This window comes from Haemaphysalis longicornis, unplaced genomic scaffold (assembly GCF_048455015.1).
Source record: "Haemaphysalis longicornis isolate Haplotype H1 unplaced genomic scaffold, Haemaphysalis longicornis Haplotype H1 scaffold_10, whole genome shotgun sequence".
NCBI lineage: Eukaryota > Metazoa > Arthropoda > Arachnida > Ixodida > Ixodidae > Haemaphysalis > Haemaphysalis longicornis.
The window spans coordinates 135508851-135534750 of record NW_027526204.1 but is presented as its reverse complement, the minus strand read 5'-3'; the positions used below and the strand labels follow the sequence as shown (position 1 = coordinate 135534750).

Below are 25900 nucleotides of genomic sequence, written 5' to 3'. Positions count from 1 at the left end.
TTGCGCTCCGATACCATCGACCCCCCAAAAACCCCCATCTCAGGGGCCCTTTAACGCCTGTTGGTGGACCTTCCTTTCTTGTTTTTGTGCAATAAATACATACATACATTCAGTGCGCATTCCACAAAAAACTAGTTGTGAATCATCACTCGACTTGTCTGCTTCCTTTGTCCCAGTCTTTTTCGTGCTGTTGTTAATTATAAGATGACACATACCTGTAATCGTCTACTGCAACAGGGTTTTCCGAAGGCGCACAAAAATAGAAGCGTGTCATACATTCCCTGTAAGCCCCCGCCGATTAGGTTCAGCTTTTGGATACAGCTTATTTTATTAGGCACAAACGCAGAGTATTTCATGGGAAATACAGGACAATTACATGTTTCTTTCCAGTCGCAAGTGGTTCACACTTGCGACTGGAGCGGTAGAAGCGACGAGATTTCTGTCGCTTTCCTTGTTCGTTTGGCCTCGACCAATTTTTGTCGCGTCGCTTCTATCGCTCCAGTCGCAAGTGCGAACGGGCCTTGACACTTGCGCTGCGTAGCCACGCCACATCGCAATCTAAACCCATTTTTCGTGATTCACGCCGTCGTTAAAGCATGCACTGCCCATGTCAACACAACATTTCAATCTGCTATCAGGAATTTCACGATAGGCAAGCGCTTAAGCTTATTATTTGTGGAATGTTGGAAGCGGTCTCGAAATGTTATTAGAAAGTACGCCTTGCTGCTAAGGTTGAGGCTCTGAACAGGGTGGACAAAGGGGGGTGATCGTCATTTCCACAGGGACGGTCGTCATTTCAGTGCACAGGCGCAACAATACCTGCACACGCCACGCAGGAAAAATATGGAATACAATGCGATCGCTCCACGAACAAATCTGTCGTCAAAACTTGTTTTATCTCCCTTTTTTTTCCCCTGAACACTGAGTTCATGGAATGACGCACGTGGAGCGTGCACCTTCTGCAAAAGAAAAATTCCCCGCATTTCCCCGAGGGGAAGAATGTGAAAGTGCGAATGCACGAGTTGAATTTGCGCGGTTCGGTAATGTTCGCGAAAGAGAGATCACACACACACACAACTACAAAGAAAGAAAGATGCATTTATTCACAGACACCTATTTGTGTTGTCGTTGTACTTGATTGCTAGAGCGGATCTCAGCTTTGAAATTTCGTGTCAGTACTCCTTTATGCGGGTGCATTAGCCCTTCTCACGCCCGATTCTTGGCCAATCCCCCACGTGGGTATGTGCCATGTCAGCGGCCAGGCAGCGCGCGCCCATCTCCCCCCGTTGCCAAGGAATACGAGGAGCGCGCGCACCCGCAGCTGTTGCTATGCGGACGGCGGCGGACGCTTCAGGCTCGCTGTGCATTCGCACTTAAAACAACCGGACCCAAAAAGTTCACGTAAAAGGAATGCTTAAAGTAAACAAGAAGGCCAAAATAAAAATAACCGAGCACTAATAACAGAGCACATGGATGCCTCACCTTTTTTACTGCGGGCAGTGGCATCTGAAACTCAACACACCACACCATGATGAATAACCAGATTCTTCTTGCGTGAAAGCGACGATTGCATCGGTCGCATTTTAAGGTATATGCATGTCTGTAACACACTTTGCAGCGCTGTTACCACTAGTCGCTGCGTGCTGATATGTGGTTTCATAATAAATTCTCTTCTCACACCTTCAGTAGCTAACTTCTGCAATCTCAACACAAAGAAGCCCGCTTGAAGAGCAAGAGCTTTCCGCCATTTTGGCCAAGCGCGGGGACTAGGCAGACTAGGGAGGCATTCTAGCGCTTTAAAGGAAAAATTTCTGGGGAGAAACAACAACAAAACAAACAAATGTAACGCCAAAAAATAATGACGTCATGCATATTTTAATGACGTCACACACATTGACCAATCAGCGTTTTTAGCCATTTCTCCCCTATACGGATGTCTAGGCAGGACTACCCGATCAACCACACCGGAAGTAGTCATCCGCGTCAGCTGATTCGTGGAAGAAGCAGAAGGGCGCACTGGGCAGGGCACTGGGCACGCGCGCAGTTCTGAGCGAGCGCACGAGCAGCCAGCGGTCGATAAAACCGGCTAGGTTCTCACATTTGGGATCAGAGCCCAACCTTCTGTTATCCTGCGTGGACTGACAGGATTCGTGGTCGTTCTTGCCCGGGACCTATACCATCGGCCGGCAGGGGTTCGACATGGCGCGGTTTGCTAACGGGGGTCCCGACCCTTGTTTGCGGCCGCGCGGGATAGTGCATGCGCTATTTATTCGCAATACGAACCCTATTAGATTCGCTTTGCGGCCGCTTTGGGCCGTGCAATCTAGCGGCCCTTACACAGCGGCACGTATGTATATTCGAATTCGCGATTGCGGTAGCTGCTAGCTTTCCGCTCGCTGCTGCTACTGCGCACTGTTCTTCGCTTTCGCCAGCCGCCAGCGAACTTTCTCCGCCGTGCGCGTTTGCCCGCTCGCTGCTCCTTCTCGCTCTGTCGCTTCCTCAGCTTGCCACCCATGCCTGAGCGAAGGAGCCACTGGAGCAACGCCGCGGTCAAATTTCTGAAGGGGCGAGTGGAGTCGCACCAGGGGATCTCGCTCCAACAGCTGACCGGCCATCTGTCCCAGCTCCCGCCTAACCCGAGGACCAGGTACGGCTGCTCCCTCAGGTCCACATAAGATGTTCATGCAGCAGTTCCCGAAGGCTCTCGTCATCCGCAACGACAACGTGCACGTGCGCTCCAAAGGCCGTCGCACGACTCCGCGGCCCAACGCTAGCGCGGAGAGCTTCACGATGTGGGACTGCGGCACGGACGGGAGTCCCCCGTCAGGACGAGCGTATGCGTCGACGTCAAGTCCTTCGAGAACGCCGAACACTCCAGCCTGCCGTCGTCCTGGACGCCAAGGTTGGACCCAAGAGCTGCGAAGCCCGGTTCCGCGCCAACCGCGCCCCCACGACCAATTCCTCGTCGTCGCCTTCTCAATCGCTGCACCGCGTGGACGACGGAGCAGAAGGCGATCGCAGCGCCGCATCGCTCCTTGCCAACCAAGACGGTGCGATAGAAGAGGTGAAGTCAAAGGCACGGCTTCATAAAGTTCGGCCGCAATCTCGGGGAGCAGGCCTTTTTCCATGCCAACAATGTGGACAAGTCATTCGGCAGGCCCATCAAGAATCTGCCGGACGTGGTCACCGTTGAGGGCAGGGTCCGCTTCAACGCCAAGCCCAGCAAGAAGCCGTCAGACAAGGTCAAGTGGGAGGCTGCAGCAGTGTACCTCTGCGGAGCAGCGACCCCAACGGCACTGCTGACTCCAGAGATGAGATGGCAGTGCAGTTATGTCCGACGATGGCGGTAACATCAAGGACCGCCGCGAAGCTGACCTTGACGAGTCCTTCGTGGGCTACGCCGAGTGGGATGCAAGCTCGGCTAAGGCGGACTCCTGCAACTCTTCCGTTAAGGGGAGTGCGAGGCACATGCTCTCCAACCGAGAGCACATGCAGAAGTTGGCCGGTGAGCGAGGCTTCTTCTACCCCGTGACCGAGTCCATTGGCACAATCAAGTTCGTACCCAGCCGTGGCTTGGCAGCTTCTGCAACTGTCGAGGTGACGTACCGTGAGAAGGAGTGGATTGACAACCTTCTCTGGGAAGTGGCCGACGGCCAAGAAGTCAGCTTCGATGATGTACAAACGGAAGGCAATACGTGGATCACTGCACTTGTATGGATCGGGCAGAGGCCTGCAAAGCCGCTTGTCGGCAATAGCGAGGCCGTTAACAGGCTCACTCGGAAACCATTGACAAATGCAGGACCGGGGTCATGCAGGGATTTTGGCTGAGAGGAAACCCTCCTAAATGTGGGCACGGCATCCCAGCCTACACAGCCCTCCATCTCCATTTACAAGGATGCAAAAGGGACGGTCCTCCGAGTCATGGAGAGCATCGGGACTTGCAAGGTTCAGGAAATTGCGTTCTCAAGGAAGATCGAGTTAACCAGCGAGTGCAAGGGTGGCACCGTGTTCATGGGTGACGTCACCGAAGTTCTTCGTGAAGGTGACGCGGTATTTCTCGACTACGTGGTGGGCCTCAACGGGACGAGGGAAGAGGTGTGCTGCGACCTCGTTTGGCACGGCAGGAGACCACGGGGAGCCTGGCAGATGAGTCCCGAAGAATTTGGGCAGAGGCTCCAGATTGACACGCAGGACGCAGTGAACTCTCTCTGCTTCGAAGACGTCGAGACGGAGATGTGAGTAGCAAGTTTCATCCCTCTGAGGATGCACTCTACTTCCCACAAGGCACGCTAGCAATGCACAGATGGGTCATTTCATATTTGTGCTTAGAATTTGCAACAAGTGTGCGTTGTTAGTGATGCATGTCTGTGTTGTGTTCTGTGTACTTGTGGTGTAGGCAGTACTTATTTCCGAGGGCAGGGCTCAGTTGGATTTTCTTTATTCTGCTATTGCAAACTGTCAGTGGGTGTTCAATGTTTCTGGCAGTTTCACATCAGAGTAACTTCGTATTCCTGTAGGCATTACCCGTTTCTGGATGAACAAGAAAATGTGGAGCAGAAAGGGGAGGTCAGTGCTCCAGACCGTTTTCATAGCTGATTTGCGATGACTTTGTCGCAAAACGGGCTGGGGGAAAATGCAGGGACGTTGCTTTTTCTGTCTTGATGTAAAGAAAGGGGGTCCTTTCTCTTCTAATGGCAGCCTAAAAAGCCGCTAACCAAACCTTTCAGTCAAAGTATGCATGGGCATAGTGAAAAAGAGCGTCCTGAAAAGCTTGTCGCTGGTGTGGCTGCCTTTTCGTGCTTCCATTGCGGGATCGGTGTACTTGTCATTCCCACATTGCATTGCTATTTGACCTGATATCTCAGCAGCCTCTTTCTTCAACTTTAGAATACTTCCGTGTGCGCTGTGTGACCGTTGTCCTGGGCTTGCTTGCCCTGATGAGTTTTTCTCATTTGAACAGCGAACGAGCGGAGGTGGCGTCACGCGTGGTCCCTCCCGGGTGCCCGCAGACACTGGGCTGCCGGACGACACGGACCCAGCAGGGGCAGTGGAACGAGCAGCTCGGTCTCTGCGGCCGGTCTTCTCGGTGTTCTACCACCGGTAATGAGCATTCCATCCTACCTGTGCTCCTCTGCAGGACACACGCCTTCGGCCTGTGGCACGTGAACCCTGTGGTACTCTGCAGCGTTTGCAGAGTACTTTCTTCACTGGCAATGCCACGTGGTGGAGCTAAAACAGGCACAAGTGTCACCCTCTGCTACCAGGAGTATACTCGGTTACAACTCAAGAACGGCACCACCTCATGTAGTGTATCACTCCGCCAAAGCGCCGGACCCGTGACGTCAGTGCGCACGCTTTTTGAAAGGGGTTTGCTATGAATGCGTGATATCGTCTGCCTTGTCTCACAGAGTTTGTTTGTCGTCACTGGAGTCGTTTATAAGCATATTAAGTCCAAAAAATCACGGGAACGGCTCACGCCATGTTCAAAATATTCCCAGTAACGCCCTACTTGCGCCGCGCGCAGATACATCCGGCTACAGTGATAAGGCACAGCGGCAACTTCTGGTGCCGTTCTTAAATTGTCACCGAGTATAGTAGTACACAGGACGTGTTTTAATTTAAATGGGAATTTTCATTTAACCAGGAATTTTCCACAACCACTTCAGAACCACTCCAAATATTATTGTGCTTGAATCCACCTGCTCTTAAAGTTTTTAGAAGCTTATATTTCAGAAAACTTACTCATCTTGGACGGTGCGCATCGAATAATTTAACCTGGATGCTGCGCATATAAGTTAACTTTTCCTCTGCCCTGGCCTCTAGTATCTGTCATAAATTAATTGCCACACTCCCCACTTGCTTTCCTACTTACTTTATAAACTGCATTTGGCTGTATCACATTATTCTTGTATTTTCTTTAGTTAACTGTTTTGCCTAAGGCTTAGAAGTAGTAGGCTTTTTTGCACAGCTTTGGCGCCGTGCAAAAATCCAACCAAAAGGGGCAGGTTGTGCGGTGTGAAGACAGCTTTCATTGCTCTATTATGCCACGTGTGGTCTCCGGAAAAGAAACAATTTTGCACATTTTGTTCCACTGTGATTGTATCCGTCCGAATCCACATTAAGGAAATGTTTGCCTTCTCAAAGACTAGGTTCAAGGGTAGTACAAAAGTATGCAAGGTTGTAGAAGTAATGTGTAGAGCATCTAAATTCTGAAGCTTCTGTGAGCATTCCTTCTACATGTGAGAATTTATAGAGCTCAAATGGCATTGAAAAAGAATGTGTAATGGGAATTTTGCAGCTGCGTGCTCCCGCTGAGAACAGCAGCAGCTACCGGTTGCAACGCAATGGTTGTTTGAGTACGGCCACTGTAACACTTTTCTGTAAGCTAAACTGTAGGAAGCATCCATGTAACTTTGACAGAGTAGAATTACGCAGACTGTATTGGTGGCTTTGCTTGTTTTTACTGACAGGTCGGAACTTTGACCAACTATATTCCCTACTTTTTCCTTTTTAAGTGATAGCTTATAGGAGTTATGAAGACTAATACAAGTTGTGTTATTCAAAATATTTCATGTTTTATAGTGCCCCCAACGCTTTAAATACAAGTTGTGTTATTCAAAATATTTCATGTTTTATAGTGCCCCCAGCGCTTTAAATACAAGTTGTGTTATTCAAAATATTTCATGTTTTATAGTGCCCCCAGAGCTTTTCCGAATGCAAACGGTGCTTTATTAACTGAGAAAAAATAATTTAAGTTAGAATTTTTATTTTCTCGCTAAATCATGCATTTTCGTGGTCTGCAATGACATCACGGGAACCGACCGCTGTGCAGCCGATTAGGAAGCCTTGCTTGCCGTTAGTGAGCCTAGATGGCGCCACCATACCATGGCAAGCCATTTTCTGCCTTTGGTTTTTGACCGTATTTAAACCTGGCTTGTTTTTGTTCAGGGAGAAAATAGTTTTGTGAAACATAGTGTCTTAGTGACAAATATGGTCACGTAAGACACCGTTGCTTGTGTCAATCGGCCAGTGTCGTCTGAGCCCCGCAATCGTCTGAGTGTCGTCTGAGCCCAAAGTCCCGCAGTCCTGTGCAGCCAAACCAAGCATAGTGCGCGCAGTACCAACGGCAGTACGCATCGGTGCTTCTATGTTTAGTGTGCTTTCGTAACTTCCACTGTTTGTCCCACCATTCTTAGGACTTTAAAAGAATGTGCCCTAAATTTAAGCATAAATAGCTGGTTCGGCAAACTTATAAGCTCTGCCTAATTTGTGTTTGCCGCCTCCGCCAATTGCAGAACTGGCTGGTATGACATCATAGGTTCTGTAGCGGGAAACAAGCTAGTGGGTCGCATGGCTGTTCCCTTTTTTCCTAATTATGTAGCTTATTTGAGCGAAGTTTACGTCAAAAGTGGTGTCAGTATGATTCTAACGAGGCAATCTTTTGAATGAACCAAACTTGTGTTTTCTCTTCATGGCTCCTTTAAGTCGTCCCGTGGAATTTCTTTGCATGTATTTGTGGCTACCAGAAAGCATGACTTTCATACTTAGTTAACTTTATCAAAATCAAAGGAATAATGGCTCTTTCCCACGTTTATAGCCATCTTGCTCGTTCCAAGAAAGGGGGCATAGGGTTTTGCACGAGAGTATGCCACGCACCCCTTCATGTTGCATCCCATTTCCTGCCATGAGCAATGAGCTAACCCGCCCCTACGTCGGGCAGGTGCATTAGTGTCCTACTCATACATAGTGATCCCACTTGATCTCGTGTCCTGTCCAATTTGGAATTGGGGCAACAAATTTTCTCTCGTGACGTTTGAAATTGTTCCGATTTCAGGAGGAGGTGCTTCTTTGGCTGGCCAAGCTGGCCTAGGAGATTATCGCGAAGGAGCATAGGCTACGCGTCATCCTCCACGACGCCGGTGTCCAGACCTTGGATGACGGGTCATCCCCCTCCCCCAGGCCCGACGGTGTTTGTGTTCCCACCCTTGTCCGCCTCAGCACCCAGACCCTCTCGACAGGGGGTATCAAGTCGGAGAATCTCTTCAACTGAAGCGCTTTTCTGCAGGACTACTTAGCTGGCGGGATGTTACGATTCTCCAGCCATTTTTTTTTTAGCTTTGCTTGTTTTCCAAAAGCAGTATTTTTTGCAAAGGCATAGCTGCATCTCACAAAGTATGTCATCGTGCAGTCCTTTGATTGCTCTGCACTTTCCCCATTGAAATGGGAGGTGGCATTGCCGTGATAGCAATTATTCATGAAAATATAATCTTCCTCTTGTAGGGCGAGACTGTTGATTTTCTCGCAAGTCAGCCCCCAGTGCTTGTGCAAAGTGTTTGTCAAATGGGACATACCAAGTTTGATATTTTATGGTACTCTTTATATACAAACGTGATCTGTATGAATTGTTGACTGAAAGTCCAAAGAATGCAATGTCTTGGTTTACAATTTACAGGGCTGGTGCGCCTACAAATGGCTACCTATGTTAAAAATGTGTATGCTTGAAAAAATATGCATCAATACTTTATGCTTGCACAGGCAGGCATTGTGTTCCTGCCAGTCTGTTTGTCTAGGGGCAGATGTTATATGGTAATAAGGTAAAAGATGATCTGCGCTGCTCTTGCCGCGAGCTTGATAGGCATTTTTACGTGAATAAACGAGATTTTACCCTAAGCCAGCGTTTTGTGGTGGTGGTTTATCAACCCTTTTGAAATAAATGCCTGGTGGAACACACGACTGCTCTTCTGACTGCTGCGAGGATTGCACAAGGTGCCATTTTGTTCCCACGTATGTACAAGCCCTGCAATTCTGTAGCAATTTGGAATTAGACCCAGTCATATGCTATGCTGTGTACCTAAACTCCCCTAAATGATACAAAACTACCTTGCATGACTAAATTTACAGTAAAAATTGCTAGACCTGGGACTCTAACCCAGGCCATCAGAGCCAGACCTGGAACTCGTACCCTGAGGCCATAGAGGCCGAATGGCAGGCTCCTTTTAGTGAACGCTCAAGAGAATAGCGGGAGTGTTTGAAAAGAACCAGTAGATGGTGCCATGTTCTATAGATAGTGCCTGGCTTGTATCCACAGGGCGATGGGTTTTTCTTGCATGAGCTCTCCATGTAATCCAAACACTCGTGCATTTGCCATGAAATATTTACACGATATGTTTTGATATATATTTTGTTCACAAATGAGCTGTGGTGCAGAGGCATTGCAATTGGCCATTCACACAATGCTCCTGCTATAGTGCCTTTTTTTAATGCATTCTGTGGTCTCGTGAAAAAGGTCATTCTTGAAGAAGGTCATCCAACCCAGCATTTCTCTGCACAGCACATGTACAGTCAGTGGATGTGTTGCTTAGTGCATTCATTGAGTGCGGACTATTGCTGCAACAAAATTGATCCAAATTTTTCTGACGCAAAGAAAAGTTTAGTTTCCCAACATTTCAGGTACCTGTTTCGTGTGGCCTGCTAAATTCCTTTGTGTCTTGCTCCTGTCTCTCAATGCCGGCAGACATCTCAGCCCCCTTGCCTGATTGCCTAAGACGATATTTCCGACCGAAGCTCTTCCCACAGCTAGGTCGTGCAGGCGGGCAGCCTCTTTGGCTGACAATTTCCCTTGGTGGGACAAGACCAGTGGGTATGATTTTGTGACGATTAATCCTTTCATCTGGTGGTTTGTGTTCCTCAGGGAAGCAAACATTGCCCTTTTAAACTTTTCCTCCATGCCGGCAATTTTGTACCCCCTCCCCACACACACCACCACTGGAGAAAGAAGGCAAGTGCAAGGTTGTCTGTTGAAAGCTGCTTGCCCAGAATGGCAATACAGCATAACGAATTGGCACCTGTATAAGCAGCCAGCGGATGTGCGCGTCTGCTGCCTTCTTCCAGTTCCCTGCATCAGCCATCTGCTTCCTGGGCACACCCCTAGTTACGATAAATGCGTATTGTGCTTGCACATAGCTGTCTTTATAAAACTGTTTTGCTGCTGAATGTGTGGTTTTACACCTCCCATTTGCTGCGCTGCATTGGCCATCAATTACCAACTCTTCATCACTGGTAATCTGCGGAAGGAATGCATTTTTCTACAGATAACCCCACCTGCAACACAAGATCCCAGCCAGGTAAAAGTGTGGTGCTTCCTGCACGCATCCAGCACCATCTAACGGCTTGCTTGGACCGCTCTTCCTATTCATTTGAGCAACGGCTAAAATAACTCCACTGTTGCGCCCTGTGTTTGCTAAGGGTAGAATGTTCTTGGGTCACCTCTATGCATTCTTTTCGTAAATAAGGGTGGTTTGGCATCCTGTCCCATTGTTTATGGGTGGAGCATGGCACGTCCGCATGGTTATTGAGCGTTCGCAATCACACTGGAAGTGTATGTTTGTACTAATCTAGGAACAGACCATCGCCAATCGCTGCTCCAGTACGATACATCCTCACCTGTTCTAGCAGTATTTAGAATTCTTTTCTGCGACACCAAGCGTTGCAGGTAACGGTTTTAAACACAATAAAGAGGCTGTGCAAAAAAAAGATGGATATAGCTTTATTTATAAATTCATATAATAGTACTATGGTGTCTTTGCACTCGGGGAAAAAAAAAAAAAAGGACTAAAGTGATTGAGAGACAAGTAATGGTCGAAGATGCATACCTTCACACTGGCACTACTACTCGAAAAGCACAGCCCCTGCCTTACAGAGAGAGAGACAAACTCTGTTGGTTACAAAGACCGACACCGGCGACCTTGTGCAAGCTGCCGCCAGGATCGGTCTTGCACAAGCTACTTTTTCCACACTGACTGCTGCACACTGCCAAGCCATTCTCGGAGAAACAAAGCGACACTGCAACAGTGCCAAAACAACTGCGGCTCGACCAAAAAACCACGGCACCATTTCTAGACACTGCCTATTCTGTGTGCAAGCTTACAACACCGAAGCAATAGACGTAACTCGTTCGCAGTCTTTCAGCAACCTGTTAGTTCCCGTCCAGGTGCGACAAAAGTGAAACTTCCCGCCTCTTTGCTGGGCTCAGCTGAGAGGTGTTCTGCAGGCATCGGTTATTTAAACCAGCACTGCCTTTCAAAGTAGGAGGAGAACTTTCAGGGTTTGCTCAATCCACCAAAACCAAGCTGTGCATAGCGTCAGCTTTCGTTTTCTGCGATGGGCAGTACCAAGCCGTTATAACTGCACTAAAACCATGAAAGAAGTTTCGTGACTAAACTGCACAATTGTTTACGCTCGAGACTTGCCGTCATATTTCAATGTTTGCTTCATGCCTAGAGCTATCAGTGGCCAGGGATGCACTCGCACTTTTTCTTGGATAAGAGGTGCAATTGAAGTCTGTATTTTAGAAGAAATAGAGTTGACTGTAAAATGCCATTGGTGCGCAAACAAGAGATCAGCCCAGGCACGAAATTTCTTTGCAGTATTACTGGCAGTGTTGCAATTCTCGGCAGACGGCACCAATACTGCAGGCACCCATATTTCAGCTGTAACAACGCATCCCACAACTGTGCGACACATTACACCAGTCACGGGGTGCCGCAAAAATAAAACTGGCGAGTTGTAGCCGAACCTATCGGAAGGTTTGAACCAGCGCAACAGACACAACATACACAATTTGTCGCTGGACAAGCAAAGCCAAGATTGCATTGCAAAACACACCATAGTAGGGCCAGCACAAAAGCACTTGAAGGGAACACCCAATTTCCATGAACACGCGGTAAATCCAGCTTCCCTTGGTAAGTTTGGCAAAGGCGGCAACAATTCGGCTGGCTACAAGCAGCTCGAGCAGAAAAATGAAGATAAAAACCGGCGCTCCCGCTGCCCCAACCCTGACATGGGCACTCTCAGCAAAGTTATCACAGTATTTTTTTTTTGTTTGCTTCCTTTAACGCTCCCCAACGCTAAATGGCCAATCAGCTCCAAGAGTGCCTTGGTGACCTCACCTCACCCCCCCCCCCCCCTTTCTTAAAAACTCGTCCCGAAGCAATGCGAACTAGCCACGAAACAATCGCCGCGTGTGGCGTGGGGGAACACAAGCGATGAGCCCTCCGTCTTCCAAGAAAACCCATGCATGGGTCGTTAAGATGTGTTTGCAATAAGTTAAACAAGACAAATGCCCCCAGCTCTTCACGGAGACGTTCGAAACCATTTTGCAATGCGCCCTTCAATTGTAGGCCAGTGCACCGAATACCACGATGACAAGTGCCCAGCCCACACACACAAAAAAAAAAACCCAGGTTGAGGCATGTTTTCATTTGGTCGGGTACAAATGCGTGCCGACAACATCGAGACAATACGATTATGACTGACTATGACGAAGATGAGCAGACCATCCCTGGAATTCCTTGTCAATGCCAGATTGCGCGCAATTCTCGAAGCCCAAAGAATGTGCGCCACTTTGACACGCCTGAACACACCCACCCTGCAGAAACTCTCCCCCAGGATGCCTCTAATTTCCTCCCCCTTTTTTTTTCTTTCTCGATGTCCATGTGTGGCGCATAAAAAAACCGCACTGAGTGACTGATGAAAACGGTTATTAAAAACAATCCCGCACCGCCCGCCAGTCTGAGATGAGCCTGCCGCGTTCCCACATGCGTTGTTAAAGACGACGACGCTACTTCGCAGAGTCGCTGCACGAAAAGGCACAATCATGCATTTTGGAATCCGCAATTCCCCGCTGTGAAAGCCGCAATTGCCTGGCGCCGTGCTGAGTGAACAAAAGAAAGTGCAGCGAGTGTTGACTCACAAAGCCGTACAAGCTACTCATTTTGATTATACGGCCAACAGTAACACCCACGTGCGCAGCACCACTCAAAAAGTGCTAGGACAGTGAATTACTCCAGTTTCCTGCTGCATTACACCCTGCATGATCAACTGTTAACAACGTGCTTACACATCGAAGCCAAAAAGGTAAAAAGAAATGCCTGCATGCTCTTAATATTTACAAAAACCGGGTCTCTCCGCCCTTATGGTACCAAAGAAGAGCCTTGGGAGCCTGTTGAAAGGCCTAGCATTTCCCAAAAAAACAAAACAATATCAGTGTGATGTGCAGCGGTAGTGGGACTTGCACTAGTCTGTAGAAGAAATCAAAAAGAGTAAACGACGCTCCCTATCACTGAGCATTAAAGTCAGAATAAGGACAAATTTACCTTGCCAACCGTGCCTTTGTCTGCCAAAAATAAACGTTCAATGACAAACCGTGTACGCAACCCTGATGCGAATGCTGTAGCAGAGTTTGAAGCTATTACCACTGCTTAACACTACCGTATTTTTTTTTCTCCTTGATTGCTCATAAACTAACATCTAAGTTTTTTTTTTCCTCCTGCGATCGGTCGTCAAATGGCATGCAATGAACCAAAACAACAAGCAACAAGTTGAAAAAAAAGTAGCAGTGAGAACACATCATCTCGTTATTGTTGCCACTTGCAACGTGGAGACACGCAGACACGCAACACTCCTCTTCCCACTGCAATGGGATGCCATCGCGGAGACGACGCGGGATGTGCTCACGAAACAGCGGCGACACGACACGACAAACAACGAAGCGGCCGAGAGATGACACCACCACTCTCGCGTGCTCGCACACAACACTTTTCGCACAGCTGCCACGACAATTGGCACGTCCACATGGGCGGAAAAAGTAACACGGGGAAACTAACGACGACGACGATGGTAGTGGTGGTGGTGCGTGTCCCCTTCTAGCTTTTTTCTTCTCCTAGCAGTCGAGGGAGAATGGGAGCCGAAAAATGGGTGGTGGTGGTGGTGGTAGTAGCGGTCGTTGGCGTGCGGCGGCGGAACAAACAAACAAAACCGTGGCGCTCTTGCAGGTGCTGCGGGGAAAAGAAGGAAAAGCGGCAGTCCGTCTCCGCGCGAGCGTCCGTCTTGTCGTGTGCGTGTGTGGGTGACGGGTGGTGGTGGCGGCGGCGGCAGCAGTCCTACAGCTCCATGTCTTTGGTCTCGTCGTCCGAGAAATCACTCATGGAACTCTCGCTGCTCGAGGACTCATTGTCCTGTTCTCGCAGTGCTTCCTCGGTGGCAAACCTCTTCACGTACTCTGCGAGAGAGGGGGAAAAAGAAAAACCCGATGCTTTTGTCGTGCACTTTTGGTGGCCGGAAATTTCCCACAAACATGGATATTCAAATTTTACAGGGGCGAGCTAGAAACCATTAGGATACCACCAATAGATCGGCAACTTGATGCATGAGCACACTCACAGAGCTCCGAAAGAAACGCTAATCTTCCAGTAATTGCAGTTTTCATAGGCGGCTCAAAGCAGGCTTTTTTTCCACCCTGGCACGGCGTCTGCAGAGGTGGATCCCTTCGAATGCCAGCACAAGCATCGATAGCTCCGTATGCTCCATCAATTGGAGCATACTGCTCCATCAATTAACCCCAGTTTTCATGCCTTTTGCGCTGTTCGTGTATACTTTGAGGGTGAGACCATTGGTGTGAGATTACGTGGGTGTTGGTGACGGTACTGATGATGTTTTTGCCTTTCAATACAAGTTGGATGCACTCCCCATTGGATGCACTGCCTTGTGTGCTCCTTTTTTGCGCTGCCTCATCACAATGTTCGACCAGCACCAACCCACTGAAACATCGATTTTTCTGCCATAATAAGAGGAACTTATCAGTAGCTCCATAGCTTTTGTCATCATACTTTACCAGCAGCTCCCCAACACAAGCTCAAAGAGCCCTAGAATTCCACTTTCAATGCTCATTGAATTTCACATTTTCCCGTTACAGACCCAGCCGCAATTTTTACGGCCCCACCCGTAACTCTCCACTTACGATCCCAGCCGTAAGTGGAGCGTTTCTTGCAATTGCAAAACTATACCGTCCTAAAGCCTGAATACCCATGTGGCGCACACCTAACGCAGGTATTGTCTAAGAATGGATATAAGCTAGGATTACCAGCCTGCTGGCTTGCCCGCTAACTCCTCGTAGTCTCACTCAAGTGAACATTATGTGAAATTGCCACTTCTGAAATCCACGGTGACATTCGAACACCATTCTAGTCGACTCGATTTTAGGGGTCAGAAGCAATGCGCCCCTTGTGGGGCGTTACAGTTTAGTACGAAGGCACCTGCATTTTTGAGCCACTTGTGATGAGGAACCCACCTTGGACTTTTTTCTTGTACTCTTCGGGCTTGTGCAGGTACATGGCTGCTGCATCGCCATTCAGCGGATCGATGGGGTTGGGGTAGGTCAACAACTGTGGCAGAAATGACTCGAAGATGTTGGACAGATCTGCAGGAATAAGAGAAGACGTAAATGCATTTCGTCAGGTGCTCTTCCCCCTGAAACCTCCTCGCGATGGCCACAAGTTCTACCACGGCACGATATAGCAACGCACTGCCACGACCTATTTCACAACTTAAGGCGGCTTAGCCTGCTGCACCGCGGATATTATGAAAACACTCTCTTCTCGAACACCATCACAAATAACAAGTAGTATCACTGGCCCGAGCTTAAACATTTTAGACCAGAGCTACCTTCATGCATGCGCCTTGACTGCAATATGCTAACAACAACTTTCTAAAGCTAACACTGGTTTTATGGGACACTTGAATGGTGCCAGCAAGTAGATTAACAACAAATGAAACACCAATAAAAAAAAACAATAACGATAAAATGACCATCATGCTAGTTTTCGAAAGAAATATCACCTGCTTTAAAGGGACCGCCAACCGAGAGTACATGTTTTCTATCCCAATTGGAAGGGCACCCGCTAACACACCTTCACACGAAACGGTTTTGCTGACAGCGCCCTAGAATTTCTGAATTAGAAATTTATCTACGAGCCGTTCAAGTCCTCTTAAAAATAATGCTGGCAACCATGACGTACAGCAGCGCGGCAACATACTTTTCTGTATGCAAGATGGAAAGCGGCATTTGAAAACTTGTCCCCAGCTAAAAAAGAAAAGACAAATCGCGAATCTCAGGCTTTCTGATTCCTTTATGTGTTTTTTAACCACCAGAAGCAGCCAGATGTATGTATTGATGGCCTACGAAGGCGCCATCTGTTGGGATGGCTTCATGTTGGAGGTTGGCCATTCGATTCTCCCCGAGCGCGTCTTTTTTTTTTTTCTTTTTTCTTTTCAGCTGCCATGGGCGTTTTGGGAAACTGAAAATGAATATTTTGGCAAAAGAAACACCCCTGGACTCAGGCCGAATCGTCAAATAACGTACAACACAAGCAGGCCACTCCTTCACTGGGTCTGTTTACTGAACACTAGTTTATTCTGAGCATAGAGGCTCAGTTAGCCACACTGAGAGCAATCCAATGGCAGCGGGCGGCGTGTGTTTAAAATTTTCAAAAGAATGTTTAAAAATAATACACAACTCAACCTTTGCAAATACTTGTGTGAAAAGTTTGGTTTTCAATAAGTGAATAAACGTTTCAGCAGTGTCAGTAACTGCAAGGTTTGTAGGTCATGTGACCAGGACACTTAATGTAATGTCACGTTAACCGCCATCTTTCTGATTTCAGAAAGTTTAGTGCCAAATTAAAATCATTTCCACCAATTTGTTTATATATTGCTTGTGGTTACCCCACTATGAAAAATTCTGCCTTTCATATGAGCTACAGAACACATACTCTACAAAAATCAATTGTCTGTCCCTTTAATTTTACCTCTACACTCTGTCCATTCAAGAGAATATTTTTTCACATTTTGCCATAGTGCTTAGCCTTATAGCTGTAGCCAATATGCCATACATAGGAGAAAATCCCTTCACATTATGCCACTGTGCTTAATTGTTAGTTGCAGGCAATATGAGTGCTTTACAAAGATCCTCCACCACCACCAGCAAATGGAACTCCAGACCAAGAATACAAGCCTGAACACACAAAAAATTAGAAGTTTTGTTCCTGAAAGCAAAAGCACATGGGGCCAGGAGAACCTATGCAGACTGATAACTGCACTTCATGCTTAGACACAGCTTCACTTTAAATTAAAAGTCAAATTTTATGCTTCAGAATGACACTTTCCCATTTGTAAGTCAGTACTACTAGCCTATCAGCCAGGCTAGCAGCCGCTCCCACACCAAGAATGTGTGTTTAGTCGGAGTCTATAGGCACATTTCGGCTCTATCAGTCAGGCTCGCATTTGAGCAAATCACCGCCACAGTGCTAACAAGCTCCTCCGGTGTCCACCCACCATAAAGTGCCGTCCACGCCTGGTTGATGACATCCAAGCACACGGTGCCAGACCTAGGTGGAAGAAATAAGCACGTAGTAAGTAAAACTGAGCCCTGACAAGGAGTCATCATTAGCAAACAGAGATTAGAGCCAGGCTAGCTGGTTCTAATCAATATCTCCTTTGTTAGATGAGACCACCAGCCCTGGCCACACCAAGTGCAGTGAGATAAGACGACGCAACCCGGAAGACATTGTTTTTCCCCAGCAGTAACCTGTTTTATGCCACTACAAAACCTTGCTTGAGCCAAAAACAGTTGCAGTTTATTATTAGACAAGCAACAAGCCGAGTCTAAAGCGATCATCCATATCACCCAGACATAGACAATGTTACGATGCTTGCCTTGTGCTGTAGTTTTAGTGATTGTCTCTGCACTTATCTCTTCTTGCAGCAGCATGACCATTTCGCAGCAAGGAAGCTCGCACACGATAAGCATGCGCAGCTGACTAGATGCAACGAGAAATTACTTCCAATCTGATTGTGACATCAGGATTCTAACTTCTGAGCTTCCCGGCTTCAGAAAGGTTTACTTACACTTCATCGATGTTTGGATGATAAATCTTGTTCATGAAACCTGGCAAGGGGGGAAAAAGGCAAAAATGCATACAACCACAAAACCAGCAAATGTGACACTGATGCAGCGAAATTGAGTCCTGATCTTTGCATTGCTAAGGGGCTTTCAATTTAGGGTTTAAAGGGACACTGAAGTGAATTTGTAAAGCTCCCAATTTTGCTTGCACTGCGTAGACTGGCTCAAATTAACACACTCTTCATCGTTTATCTGGTTGATAAGTCGTGAATTATTTTACAAAGCGGGAAAGAAGAAAAACTACCATGCGCGGTCTGTGGCGCCCGCACCAAATAAAGGCTGTGACGTCGGGAGGAGCTGGCACCGTGATTGGACGAGGTCCAAGGTTAGCATTCAAACAAGTTTCGGTTTCGGTTCTGTAAAACAACATGCTTGACATCCGACAGCATTGTTGGATGGGCATTCTCAATATCTCAGTAATCGCCGTAGCGCGCTTCTGCCATGCTGTCGACTGTCAAATGCCTAAGATAAACCTCCCAGGACGGCTTGAAATCGTAGAAACCACTAGCCGAGGTCTACGCAGTGGATGAACGTCCTCCGCATCAGCGCGGACGCTCAAATGCAATGCACTTTTCCCGCATATTCGGAGCTTGCCTCACTCATGCCTGTATTGTAAAAGGCGTGCTCGCACCAGGCCAAGGGTGTGCTGATTCAGGCCTGTGCCCACTGCCAGCAAGCAGTCGGTGCTTGTGGCAACAGCACGCCAATGAGAACTTGCTAGCGCGTCATTGTCCGTCTGCGCGCGTTCTGCGACTCGCTCGTGGAGCAGTGAACGTTACGGCCCAAAAATGGTGAACTCAGTTTGGAAAACATCGGCCGCAAACGAAAAAAATCAACTTACAAAAAAAAAAAAAAATTTTACAGCTCGTTAAACTTTGGTGTTTGAAATGGGCACTCAAAATGGCTCCTTGCCACTGGTGCTACCAAAGTTTAATGAGCTTTAAAATTAGTTCCAAGCGATGCATCAAAAAACTGCTTCGATTATAGCACTCACCAGGGTTTATAGTATTGGAAAATATAAAGATTACAGTTTTATGACCAACACTGTTTTGTCTATTGCTTGACTAAAAGTGGCTAATTAGTGCTAATTATCTTGGGAACTAATTGACCTACTGAGAAAATAATGGCGTATCTGAAATCAGTGGGAGAAAAGCAGCAAGACTGACAAGTTTTACAAAGTTCACTAGAAAATTAAAAGAGGCTGTTTTAAGACCAGTGTCCCCCCTTAAGTATGCCCCAATACAACTGTGGCCGATGCAGCACTACAAGTTATCAATGCAGACAATGTCAAGTGTCACCAGACAGCATACACATGCAATTAAAGCACTTACTCAAGTTAATGAGGCCTGCAAAGCTGACGTTTAGAATGCTTAGCACACACTCCACTTGTGCTGCGTAACCAGTGGTTGCCAAGTCAGGCCAAGTTTTCAGAGTTTTACATGTGCCAAACGGCTCTGGGCACTTTGCTAATAAGTTAGCTTTGGCTTAATCATCCTGAATTCCTACTGTTAACAGAACACAAAACTCAACCACGGCTTTCCATTTCATGCCGATCTTGTCCGATGATACCACCTAGAGCAGTACCCACAAGAATGTGCTTTCGGGGTCGAAATTTTGAAGGCTTAACATGCCAAAGCTACGTGTGTGCTTTAAGGCACACCGCAGTCATCATCATCACCACCAGCCTATCTACGCCCACTGCAGGGCAAAGGCCTCTCCCATTATTCTCCAATTGCCTCGGTCCTGTGCCAACTGTGACCAATTTATCCCCGCAAACTTCTTGATCTCATCTGCCCATCTAACTTTCTGCCGCCCCCTGCAACGCTTGCCTTCTCTAGGGATCCACTCTGTTACCCTTAATGACCAGCGGTTATCTTGCCTTCGCATTACATGCCCTGCCCACGTCCATTTCTTCTTCTTAATTTCTACTAATATGTCTTTAACACCAGTTTGCTCCCTGACCCACTCCGCTCTCTTCTTGTCCCTTAATGTTACACCTATCATTTTCCGCTCTATTGCCCGCTGAGTCGTTCTCAATTTAAGTTGAACCCTCTTAGTGAGCCTCCAAGTTTCTGCCCCGTAGGTGAGAACCGGTAAGATGCAGCTGTCATACACTTTCTTCTTCAGCGACAATGGTAGGCTGCTATTCATTATCTGAGAATGTCTGCCATATGCACCCCACCCCATTCTGATCCTTCTAATTATCTCTGCCTTATGGTTGGGATCTGGGGTCACAAATTGGCCTAAGTAGACATATTCGCTTACCACTTCCACTGCCTCCCCACCTATCTCAAACCACTGTGCTGCCCCGAGGTTATTGATCATTACTTTAGTTTTCTGCATATTAATTTTCAGGCCCACGGTTCTACTCTGTTCGCCCAGTGCGGAAAGCATGCTTTGCAATTCGTCCCCCCAGTTACTTAGCAAGGCAACGTCATCAGCAAATCTGAGGTTACTGAGGTATTCTCCATTAGCCCTTACTGTTCCCAATCCAACGTTCTGAATACTTCTGCGCACACCGCAGTGGAGGGCTCCAAACGAATTTTTACCGCCTGGTTATCTTTAACGTGTGCGAAAACATCGGCACACGGGAGTTTTTTCTTTTCGTCTGCATTAGAAAAGCAGCCACCGCAGGGGGGGATCATTCACTTTTGGAGTCGAACTAGTCCCCTCGACCCATTTACGCGTGTTTTTCACCCTCGTTTCAAGATGGTCCCTGGGTGCCGTTCAGGTGTGCAACATATGGTCAACACAAGAAGCTCTCTGCTTCCTCATGCAAAGCAGGTTTGTGAGGCTCACCTATCGATGGGGACTTGAAGGGGTACTTCTCAGGTAAGTCGACCCTGACCTTCCAAACACCTCCCTCGTACGGCGCTGTGAAGAGGGGGCAACAATACAACCATTTACAAAAGCCAATCCATGCATACATGTTCACCAATGATCACGTTAAGTTCGCAGACAGCAAGTAAGCAAAATCGACTACATGCGCCTAGACTGCTAGGTCAGTCTGCCAAACAGTGCAGAATGCAGGCACCAAAGTCAAGTCAAGGAAGTGATTAAGATGGCTCTAAAGTTATACAAAGACACTTTTGAATGAGTACACAGCTGGCATTGCCTGGAACTAGATGGAAATGAGCTCTTATTCAATGCAATCTGAGCTCCGCCACCTAGCTACTGCAAACTAGGATAAATTACCATCAGCGCAGTGCTAGTCATCCGTACAGTAGTAGGTGATGATTCACCAAGGGAAACGGTTCTTGCGGTCTTTCCATAAGTTGCAGCTTAATTTAAAGCATTACATGAGACAGAGCCAACAATGGGCATATGTCCATATGCAATTAGTGACCCTCCAGCTATACTAGTAGCGCAACAATGTTAGCATTTATTGTTCAGTATTGTGTGTGAACATGTATTATGAGCATAGGCCTGTAGCGACACCATTTCTGGTGCTCCAATTTTCAGGTCTACCGAAATCTACAAATCATGGCGAATTTTTCCCCCACCTCTTAGGCCTCAAAACTACAAAAAAAAAAAAAAAAAACAATCAATTATAGCTTGTCATCAGCGAGGACTGAAAGCAGAGCGGTTATGATCGTCGCTGCAAAGCAAACAAGAATGAGTTCAATCTAGCTTTAACTTCTGAAGCGGTATTTTTTTTCCAGATGTGCGCTGACAGAGCATGTGCTCTAATACACTGGCATAAGCTGTGAAAACTGGTGATGCCTGCGTGGCAACCACGTAAACATTCTGGTAGGTTGCAGTTGCCCTTACTCCATTCTTTGGCCTCCAGGAGTTGTGACTTGGTAGTGAAGTTGGTAGCATTAAAAAGACTATGAAGGGCAATTTCAATCAATACTGATTTGTTCAGAAGGTTGCAATGGCGCCGATTTTCCAACAACTAAGCTAAACATCACAAAAAAACCGATGAAACAGTAGCAATAGAGCAGCCCCTTCCTCAGCGGGTCTTTATGACACACCACAGGGACCTTTTTTGCTCAACAGGCAGCCGTTGACCAAAGCCCCACTAAGAGATGTGACAAGGGTATGCGATTGTAGTGGCACCAGTTTATATATGTTATTACCAGTTATTTATATGTCACCTCGTAAGCAGCCATGGAGTTGGCACATACTAGTACAAAAGACGAAAGCCCAAGTTTGTGTGCAAAATCTGAAAAAGTGGACAAGATGGGCCACTCACTTGCTTTTGGGCCGTAGAACTTGACACAGAACTCGTTCAGCCCTCCGAGGATGGTGACTTCGTGCTTGCTTTCAATGCTGAGCTCTAGGTCAAGGCAGCTGACTTTGCAGGCAGACAGGAAGGCAAGCACTTCCAGGATAGTCATTCAGATGCGCGCACAAGCAAACACACACAAGGCCGACACCCATCCTGCTGAAACTATCTAGGCTGACTGTAGGGCCTTATTTGAAACCAATTGAAGAGCAAAAGTGGAACATTGTGCACTCGTATAATAAGCTTGGACACACCCAAATTTTTGGCATCAGCCAAACACAGCGGGGTCTCGCACTCCCACAATCTTTCACCCAATGCACATCAACCCATGCGAATACCCAAACCTGGCGTACGCTTTTTGACCACATAGCAATTTACCATTACACAATAAGACGTTACAAGACAGGGTAGTCTATTTCTGCATAAAGCTAAAAACATACTTATAGCGCACTTTTATGATGGCAGCTCCAACTGAGGGCACTTAAAATGAAATTCCCATAATTACTATCTGGATGTCGCTCCATTCGGCTGGGAAGCAAGCAGTGTTTCCATATGGCGTGCCTAAATGTGATTACACATCTGCAATGATTTGCTCTCTGCTGCAACGTGATAAGGGCACAAGTGCGTCGAGATAAGGGCACTTGGAGTCCGGACATTAATGAAGCATACTGGTGCATCGTAAGGTCACCAACACCGCACTTTTACTGCTATTGACAACTCACAGGGGGCGCATAGGCTAAACTGAAAAGCCCTGCAGATAAAGCTTGAAAACATTCGCTTCACATTACCGTATCTTGCACATAAAAATGGAACCTTAAATTCAAAGTTTTACTCCACAAAGCTGCTTTGATTCACGAGATACAGATTAATTCGGACCGTAATTTTGTACTTTGCCTTCATCAGCACTACAGCCAATGCGGAACCAGAAATCAAACCTCCCATCTTGGGTTTTGCCTGTATCAACGCGGTGCCAGAACTCGGGGACAATTTTGCGCAACGATTTGTCGGGGTCACGAAACAATTATTTCTAGTGAATGTGATTTTTCTGACATTGACTATGCTTTCCGCAAAGGAGCTAAAAACGGCTCCTACACCAAAATGAAACCGCATTGGACTTTATGCATAAAAAGTCACCACTCAATGCAGTGTTCTGTGCTGCCAAGAGTAAAACATACCCTTTCTCAAAATATGCTTCTTCGGAAAGACAACGTCACCCATCGAAGCATCTGAGACTCTTGGAGTTTAAGAGATCATGAAAACAATACATTTGCTTTACATTGTGGTCAAAACAGTTCAACAATCAAACCAAGAACGGTGTACCAATGCCTGCATGCTTAACAAGTACACACAGTAAAAATAAGGAAAGAAAAAGCCGCCTGCTTTGTGTCAGCTGTACGAAGCAGCTGGGGGTGTTTTTTTTTCATAGCACTATAAGCCATATGGAGACAAAGCCACACGATGGAAAGAGGTGATGTCTGTTCCTCGCAAAACCGCTGCCTAAATATTATGAGAGCACCGCCTAATAAACCGTACGCGGGCGGTGAAGCGATGTGCGTGATGACGCAACGCAGCTGCTGTCCGTTTCTTGGTGCATCGCCAGATGCTCTAGACTCTGCATATCGCGGGAGGATTACATCTGTACACCTACGGCCAGCAGCGGAAATGCGTGCGATGTTTCGGTCCTTTTACGACAAGGCGAGGGACACTAATTGGGAAGCGGAGAGTATGCGGAGAAAAACGGTACGAAGCTAACGGAAGCTGGACCAACTGCGTTTTCCTACGCAATCAATGTTTGGTTCCGGGAAAAGCTTCTCCGAAGCGACAGCTATCACGGGAGAGACGAAATATTAAAACACGCGACAACCTCGAAGGACGGAGGGGTCACAACAAACTTTCACTTCCAGGGGCCCGATCTGGCTTGTCACCACTAAGGAATCCGAAGCTTTGAAAAAGAATTTACGCAACTTCGAAGTCAGGAAAAAAAGAGCGAACGAGCGAAAATTAATAGTGATCACAAACGATAACGCAACGCCATCGACGTAAGCTAAACGCCTTGGCTCCGTCAATTAGCCTACAAGCGCTTATGTGACCTTGCAACCGCGGCACAAAAAGAACGGGGGGAAATGCACAGCGATACAAAAACGGTGCTCTAGATGGAACCACGTGATTGCTGTCCGCACGAAAGTAAATTTCCCGGAACGCGAACAGATGCGCGGAGATCGAAGAAGCGTCAGCCAATAAAGGCAGCGTAGACTCGCAAAGCGACGAGTGGGATGTCATGACCAAGGTAAAACCTGGCTCTGTAACCCGGCCCCCGGAACCAGCAAGATATAAAAAGATCGACGCGGAAGGCTCCAAGGCTGCGGCCTGGTGCGAGTGAAAGAACAGGTCATTACAAAAAGGAGGTCAGAAACGCGCTCTCAACGAGCGTGCGACGCAGCTGATCGCGCAAGAGCTGGTCGCGTTTTCGGCGAAAATGCCTTCCTGGCCACGAAGCGTTTTAGCAAAGTAAACACGAGTCACCGCGCAAGAGTTCCTCCCCAGGCGATACGCACGAATCCAGATGTTGCGTTGGGCCCATCATAAAGCCGTGGCTGCGGTAGCAGCAAAAACAAAGCAACGCGCAAACATCGAGGGGGCCCTTGGAAACAGGGAACGCGAATTGCTGAAAGGGTTGCCCAAACCACCTGGAGGTCACGGGTCTGCCCCAAAACGTCCCTTTGTTGCGACGGTATACGGAGTGACTCACCGAAGACTTTTCGTCGGCAGGCCACAACAAAGAGGCGATCACGCCAGTGAGCTTCAAACCTGATTAGCCCAGCTGAGACTTGCCTAGCGAAGCAACAATACGGGGCTGCCTCTTTCGAGAGACTCACCTCGGACGCGACGACAGTGAGAGTATTCAATCCACGCGCAGTCACCTGGCGTCCAAGCACTTTGTCGGCTTCCAGGAAGCCACGCAGTGGCTTACAAATGCCACGGGCTCGACGCGTTTCAGCTCGGCAGCCCCGCAGAACACGTCCAGGCAACGCAGGGTGCGCGAGGAACGCGACGTTTTCGATTTTTTGCCCCTCCGCTCCAGCTCACTCCGTCCGACACAGAAAGAGGATACAGTTTAATGACGTCGGTATCCATACGCCTCTTCCCAGCGCTTGGAGAAGACATCTTTTGTCTTACCTCACGGCAGGAAGCTGCGATAGAAACCCCCTGCAGTCGTTCGACTCGCGCACCTAGTCGCACAGCCTGCTCACGCTTCCACTCACAATGGCGAACTGACGAACTCACTGCTGCAACACCACTTGTGACGTCACGGGTCACGTGAGCCTCCCCGTTTTTGAGCACCAAAAAAATAAAAACCTTCGAGCAGGTCCGGCGGCGTTCGGACGCAACTAAAGCGCCCGATTTATCTCTACCCGGAATTTCGGGTGGAAGAGCTGCCAAGTGGGCGACAGTGTCAATTTTGAGCGAAAGAAAACCCCTCCGGACCCGCAGCAAACGTCGCGGAAACGAAACTGGGGGCTGCTTCAGCTGAAAGCAAGCCCCGCCCAGCGATGCACAGGGTTGCCCGCGACACTCCGATCAGCTGGAACATGTAAACAAACGCCTCACGTGACTGCTTTGTTCTCGGCGAACGCCACATTTTGCGGATATTCTGCGCTACGTGTTCCCAGGGCCTGATACGCAGCGCAACGGAGCCAATCTGAGACGCATAGCGACGAGCGCGCGCGAAGTATGGCTGGACGCGCCTAAAACCCAGCATCACTATCCGAAACCCAACAACGCTCGCTGAAGCAACCGAGACTTGCGTTCGTGGAAGTGTCGAGGAGCTTCCAGCATGGAGTCACGATTAACTGCAATTCTGTATGTGCATT

General features: G+C 47.8%; 3 protein-coding genes and 1 pseudogene across 4 annotated transcripts; 3 read left to right on the top strand and 1 right to left on the bottom strand.

Annotated features, from left to right (window-relative positions):
• The first annotated feature begins 1897 nt into the window (after positions 1–1897).
• LOC144159401 (uncharacterized) lies at positions 1898–3193 on the top strand (annotated as a pseudogene).
• Positions 3194–3330: 137 nt separating this feature from the next.
• LOC144159404 (uncharacterized) lies at positions 3331–3828 on the top strand. Its single transcript, XM_077690869.1, has one exon. It carries the CDS (start codon positions 3331–3333, stop codon positions 3826–3828), a length of 498 nt encoding a protein of 165 aa, XP_077546995.1.
• A 93-nt stretch (positions 3829–3921) lies between these two features.
• Positions 3922–8899, top strand: LOC144159403 (uncharacterized). The gene is made up of 3 exons (XM_077690868.1): positions 3922–4235; positions 4961–5100; positions 7835–8899. The coding sequence occupies exons 1-3, from the start codon at positions 3922–3924 to the stop codon at positions 7891–7893; spliced, it is 513 nt and encodes a 170-aa protein (XP_077546994.1). The 3' UTR covers positions 7894–8899.
• A 1629-nt stretch (positions 8900–10528) lies between these two features.
• On the bottom strand, positions 10529–25510 carry LOC144159402 (ubiquitin-conjugating enzyme E2 H). 2 transcript variants are annotated; one of them, XM_077690865.1, is made up of 7 exons: positions 25141–25510; positions 21996–22072; positions 20597–20671; positions 17743–17782; positions 17170–17222; positions 15128–15256; positions 10529–14059 (listed from the first exon to the last, which is right to left on the bottom strand). In XM_077690865.1, the coding sequence occupies exons 1-7, from the start codon at positions 25191–25193 to the stop codon at positions 13941–13943; spliced, it is 546 nt and encodes a 181-aa protein (XP_077546991.1). In that variant the 5' UTR covers positions 25194–25510; the 3' UTR covers positions 10529–13940. The 2 variants fall into 2 exon arrangements, with proteins under 2 accessions (XP_077546991.1, XP_077546993.1); XM_077690867.1 differs by lacking the exon at positions 25141–25510 and having other exon boundaries at positions 21996–22088.
• Between the last annotated feature and the right edge of the window lie 390 nt (positions 25511–25900).